The sequence below is a fragment of the Cibotium barometz genome, chromosome 31 (genome assembly GCF_041138505.1).
Source record: "Cibotium barometz isolate CiBa-2024 chromosome 31, ASM4113850v1, whole genome shotgun sequence".
Classification (NCBI taxonomy): Eukaryota; Viridiplantae; Streptophyta; class Polypodiopsida; order Cyatheales; family Cibotiaceae; genus Cibotium; species Cibotium barometz.
The window spans coordinates 32,364,798-32,371,093 of NC_141076.1; the positions used below are offsets into that span (position 1 = coordinate 32,364,798).

The 6,296-nt window shown below is 41.9% G+C and overlaps 1 protein-coding gene across 1 annotated transcript; it reads right to left on the bottom strand.

Moving 5' to 3' along the window:
- Positions 1 to 1,842: 1,842 nt before the first annotated feature.
- On the bottom strand, positions 1,843 to 5,906 carry LOC147620749 (protein trichome birefringence-like 14). The gene is made up of 4 exons (XM_086825017.1): positions 4,272 to 5,906; positions 3,680 to 3,724; positions 3,381 to 3,579; positions 1,843 to 3,251 (listed from the first exon to the last, which is right to left on the bottom strand). The coding sequence occupies exons 1-4, from the start codon at positions 4,486 to 4,488 to the stop codon at positions 2,390 to 2,392; spliced, it is 1,323 nt and encodes a 440-aa protein (XP_086681143.1). The 5' UTR covers positions 4,489 to 5,906; the 3' UTR covers positions 1,843 to 2,389.
- Positions 5,907 to 6,296: the final 390 nt, after the last annotated feature.

Consider the following 6,296-nt stretch of genomic DNA (forward strand, 5'->3'; position numbering starts at 1 on the left):
AGACTTGAAGGCCGAATTCTAGATTATCGGCGGCAGAATAAAGTAAAGGAATAAGAGAGCCTGGATCAAGCTTTGGATAATTTTGAATATTGTATTATTTATTTTTTAAATCCCTTGTTTATTAGCTTTGTTGTATCATTGTTAAAGGCTGTTTAAACGAACACTGTGAAGGTCATTAATTAAGGAACTTGTTTATTTATGTCGAACAGTGTGGTAGGAACTTCCCCATCAAGTTTCCCCCGCCACCTCCTGGACCCGTTCAACAGCCGACCCCAAAAGAGGAGGGGAAAGGTTGTAGATCGTAATCAGACCCCCAAGAATTCCCCTAGAAGATTCAACCCCAATAGATTCTCTCCTCTTCTAGTAGATCTAATAGACCCCTCCTAAGTCAAAAAGGACTCATCAAGTGAAGACAAGGATGAAGAAGTCCCAAGCACAGAGCTCCAAGACAGTGATCTGGAAAAGGAAGTAGAAGACATGGACTTCCACGATGCGTCCAAAGTCAATCTAGACCTAGGCCCTTCTCAGGTAGAAGAAGAATCTCTCTCTTTAGAGAGTAGGAAGCCCCCGTCCTTGTGAGTAGTAAAACATGTCATGAGAAACAACGAGAAGTCTAAGATTGACAACATTGCTTTGAAAAAAAGGCAATCTCAGGTAGGAGAAATGGCTTCTCCAATCCGAGACCTCAAGAATCGTCGAACCCCCCCCCCCCCCCCAAAAGAAAAATCAGAAGTTATCAGGCCAATTGCTAATTCGGCAGACTTCCCTAGGTGGAAAAAATTGCCTTTGATGATGCTTTTTTTAAATCCAATCACCATCAAACATCAAGGAAGTGCACTGGTTAGATCTGTATGGCAAGCATGGAACAGATGCAAGCCAGAAATTGTACTGCACAAAAATACACGTAAACATGCCTACATTGTACAGTTGGACTCCATCTGACTCTCTGTAGTGCTCTCTGTGAACATTTCTACAGAGCACTACAAACATGCCTTTAAGCTCCAAAAAAGAGAAATACATATATGGGATGATATATGGAATAGATCTGAATGCTGATGACTTACAGAACAAAAGCTAAAATCTCTCTTCTGAGTATCACATGAAGACACTCTCCTGATTTAGAGTAGAATGCAGTTGTGGCATGATGATAGAAAGGCTCAGATCCAACTTAGGGGGCCTTTTACCCACAAAGCTTTTGCGTGGAAGTTCAAATGTAACCTATTGCCAATCCCACCTCTTCCCCCCCGAGGACCACTTTCACATTGCAAAGCTGAATAGTCTTACTAAGGTGAGGAATGTGTTAGCTTAAGTTAGAATTAAGCTTCTTCAAAGCTTGGATGTACTCCCTGTGACTAGACCTTTGGGTCTAATTTTGTTTTTTGCTATCTTGCTCTGTTAATATATTTGCAGTTTCTCTTTTTAAAAAAAACATTGAAAATTCCTTAAATTTTACAAATATAATCCTCCAGCTTGAAAACATTGTTTGTGACTAAGGCAAGCTTTCAGGTTAAAAAGCCTTATAATTTTTCTAGATTTAAAAAAAATGCACAGCCCAAATATTGAATCTGATATCATCATAATTATTAATAATAAAGCAAAAAATAAGTTATCCTAACTTCACTCTGTTTTTTCCTTTTCCCCATTTTCATTTATTTTTTACATTTAATTAGAAATATCATTTCCTATCTACATATAATAATATGTTTCACATTGAACTCTCAATCCCCGAATACATTAGACAAGGTAATATATTACTGAATATATATTTAGTACACGATATATCATGAAATGTATATAAAAACTCTTTTAACTAACACAGATATATACATTACTCTATTTGGATTTGTTTTTTGGAAGAAGAAAAAAATCCATTAAAAATTAAGAACTAAATGCATGTATGTATGTATGTGTGCATGCATGCATGCATTCTAATGTATGGTTTGACCAAGTTTAGCAAGTTCTGGTTCCCAAGCCTTAATCGCCATTGCAAGGGAGTACCAGAAAGTGGCATTTTTTAGTGCCAGCTAATTGGGTTTATTAAATGAAGTGCTTTAATCAGATGCAATATGCCTCTATGGATTGCTAGAGTTAGGTGCTAATACAGCCCATTTTTCTTTCATGTTGCCCCCTCTGTGGCAGCTCCACACCTCTACCCCCAAGACAAAGACAAAGGCCAAAATACATGCTTCTCCATTTAAAGGGATTTTTTGGGTCATTAGCAAGCAGGATAACCTCTCTTGCATGCCCTTCTGTGAGCTTTGCTTGCCCTCGCAAGCCCCATGTGCATTCTGCTGTATATGTATGCGGCGATGCGTGTTTGTACCCCAATGGCCTCTATACTTATACTTGTAAGATGACGATTTCTTAGCATCATGCTTCTTCTCTGTGTTCATTTTTTTCCCCTTGAGAGAAGCTCAGCATATAAAAGCTCATTCCACACATCCGGCACCCCCGGCAGGCACCAATGGAGACAATCTTGCCCACTCTCATTAATGTGCTGCTGCCTATACTTTGAAATATGAGCTTCATCTCTGAATTGAGAGATGTAAGTTACATTCAGCAAGTGCACCCTCGTGCCGCCGCCCAAAACCGCGCTTTCCACAACAGGGTCCAATGCTGCCTGGCCTGTCACAATTTTCTTCTCCACAGGAACCAAGTTATTGTCACACCTGCCTCCAGAGTCCCAGTCCCCATCGAAAAAATGCCTCGGAGACAACGATCTCATGTAAATCTCGGCTCTCGTCACATTCGTCTCTGTCTGTTTGCTCAACCATGCAACCACCTTGTGTACTGTGAAATTGCGTGCAAATCCCATGTCTCTGCTCAACCTTTTGTTGGTATTGAGCTTGCCATCCACATGCATAACCCACTTGTTGGCAGCCATCTTTCCTTTGTTCCAATGATGCCCAGTGTTCAAGACCAAAACGTCCATTACCTTAAGGTACCTCTGTATGAATGTGGCCGGCCGGTCTAAATGCATTGCATATTCGGTGTTGGGGTCGGTTCTGTTGAGGGGTTGGAGCTCACACAGGCTTGCAGACCAGTAGTATATTATGGTGGTGTTGGTCTCGATAAATCTCTGTGCTGTTCCATCAGCTCGTATAGCTCCACGTGGCTTCACTAGGCCATATAAGTTGCTCACATCTTCGACCAAGGCTTCATCATCCCCACCTGTGAGCATGCACATCAGGGATTGATACTGTTGCCTTCCAATAGAGTCTCCAACAAATGCCACAACCTTGTTTTGCAACCTGCAAAATTGTTCAAAAACGATGGTTTTCCTTTGAATGCTATTGTCACATAGAGTTTCACATATCATATCTATGCTGTGTTATTATGGCTATGCATGAGAAATGTGTATAGTGTACCACCAAGCCTACCTGGATAGAAAACCCTGACTGGTGAAGGCGGGCAGGTCACATCCATCAGGTTCCCATCTGTATTTTTCGAATTCAAAGCTCGGGCGGCCACGCATTTGCCTGCACGCCCACATTCCTGACAGCCATTTCTTGCATGTGTTGCCAGAGTAGAGAGGCTTGTTTTCATCCTTGACCCACTTCCCCACGGCGTAGTCGCAGCCTGGCAAGAGTATAAAAGCCGTTAAGGAGCGTGTGGTGACCCCATCATCTTCATCATGATTCATGCTCATCCCAACTGTACTTGAAACAAGGGCACTCACCTCCTGTGTTTCTTGAATCCAGGTTGTCACCATAGCTAATATTTCCTGCACAACAACACATTGAGCACATGAGTGTTGCATTAAGAGAACATATCATTTCAACCTCTGCCAAGCCTAGCTCTTCTTTTTCCTCAGCATGAGGATCATGCCACCAGGCCAAGGTTGCAGTCAACCCTTGGATTCATTAAGAGAACGTTACCAAGAGAGAGCCTGTCACTCAAATGTAATCACTTTGCTAAACCTCAATCCATGTTTTCTTAATGCCTGGGTCCAAGTTAATAAGAATGTTAATATAACTCCCTTATCCCTTTCTAATACGGGGTCTTCTCATCACTACCCCCTGACTGGTTTATGAAAAATTAAGCGCCTAACTGAACGCCAATACTTAATGAAATCACAAGAGAAGAGTCCACATATTAACATAATTTTTCCGTGATTTACCACCCATATGTGAACAAATGAGTGATTAAAAGCCAAAAAAAAAACTGTAATAGATTGTTAAAAAAGGGTGATTAAGCGCCGCAAAAACACATCGATAGCACAAATGCACTACATTGACATGCATTAGAGCAGAAAATACAGAGGAGCTTACTGTCTGATGATGAGATGCGCAGGAGGTTGTGGGTGTTATGAGAGGGGCAGAATAAGCTGAGTATATCGGTGGAGAGGACGACTGCAACCATGGTGCAGGCCATGGCAAGGGTCATCACGAGCACCAGCCTCATACCCGACCTCAGCACAAGCCAAGGAGCCCTCTCTCCTCCTGCTGCCGCCGCTTCAGCCTTGCCGCCCATTGCCATCTCCTTCATCTTAATTGAAATAGCCAGTGTGTGTGTGTGTGTGTGTGTGTGTGTGTTTTTCCAATTTGGCCGTTACAAATCGCCCACCACGCAATTGGAGTTATGCAAAATGATGTTAATTAAGAAGAGATTTGGGGTAATTCTTGATAAGTATGCTGAAATTAAAGAAGGGATTTGGGGAAACGCTTCATAGTTTTACTGTGATCAAAGCCTGCATGGTGCTTAGAATTTGGGCAATGCTTGATTATATGCTAATGCTTAATTATATGCTAATCAAAGCTTTCAGGCATGGGTGATGCTGGTTGATAAATCTGCTTCAATCAAAGCATTGGGGAAATGGGCAATATAGGAAAGCTAAGAGGTTAGAGGGTTCAGAAGGCTGATCGAATAACCTGCCGATCAATGCTTAGACGGCTGCTAATCAAAGGCTTGTAAAGCAATCGAAGCTGATTGATTAACCTGCGGATCCTAATCAATTAACTTTACAGAGCTTAGAGATCTGACAAATGCTTGTCTCAGTAAGTTAATCAAGTCACTAATCCAGAAGAGCAGTCTGTTGTCATCTCTGCAGAATATTTGCTGGATCAAAATGCTACCGGTATGTTGAAGGGGGGCCAACAAGGCTATAATGAAGTGAGTAGATCACCACTACAGCCAGCTCCCTGTTTGCACAAAGATGCTCTAGTACACAAACCTCTCAGAAAAAAAGCCTCGAGTTTCAAACTTTTGGCATGGTATGCTATGATGGATGTGTTAAACTTTCACCAAGTACATGCTTTTGAAAGCCATCAAGCCTAATCTTTTGACCCATAGGAAGCTCTTTAATTACGACACCATTAACAGAAGAGCCTGTGATTAGAACCCAAAACCCTTGTGAGAAACTGAAGGCTCGCTAATTACGAGCCTATTAAGAGAAGAGTCTGTGATTAGAACCCAAAACCCTTGTGAGAAACTGATGTTTATTAGCCCAAGAATTAGAGAAGAGCCTGTGATTAGGACCCAAAACCCTTGTGAGAGCTCTCTAATTACGAGCCCATTAAGGGAAGAGTCTGTGATTAGAACCCAAAACCCTTGTATTAGAACCCAAAACCCTTGTGAGAAACTGATGGTATTAGCCCAATAATTAGCTAGTGAGCATCATAATTTGGGCATTATTACAGCCCAATTAGCAAGAGGAGCCTGTGATTAGAACCCAAGAGCCTGGTGAGAAATTGATTCTACAGACCTTGTAATTAAAGCCCAAAAAAAGTCCTGGGAAGGCCATACGATTATATGCTAGGAGGAGAATTAACACAAGGGGGGGAGTGCGTGCCAGCCAACAACCATTGAATAGGGAGGAGACTATATATTTTTTAATTTTTTTGAAGAGGGGAGGGGGGGATGGCTACTTCCATGTTGTCCACCACCTTTCTCAACTGACAATGTGTGCGGTGCACAGCTTATTGCCTATCAATTTTATAAAACTTCCCTTAGGGAGAGGTTTGGGAGTACAAATGTTTTGGTTTGGTAGCAGTGAGCACACCAAGCAAGGACTAGTGGACGCGGTTGGTGAGAGCTCTCATCAAAGAGGATCGCTATCGTTCATCATATGCATAGGCAACCTTTAAATGGGTCAATACAGATACACTCCTATTTGTGCTCTAGAGTCTTACTTAAAATAGTCCACCATCACTCCACCCACCCAACATATATATATATTGGAGTTCGGTGAAGATGTCACTTTAGACTCCTGTGAGCATAGCCAAAGAAATGCATTTCAACTCTACTTGTCCCCTTCTCTCTCGTCTCACACACACACACACATTAATGGTATGTGA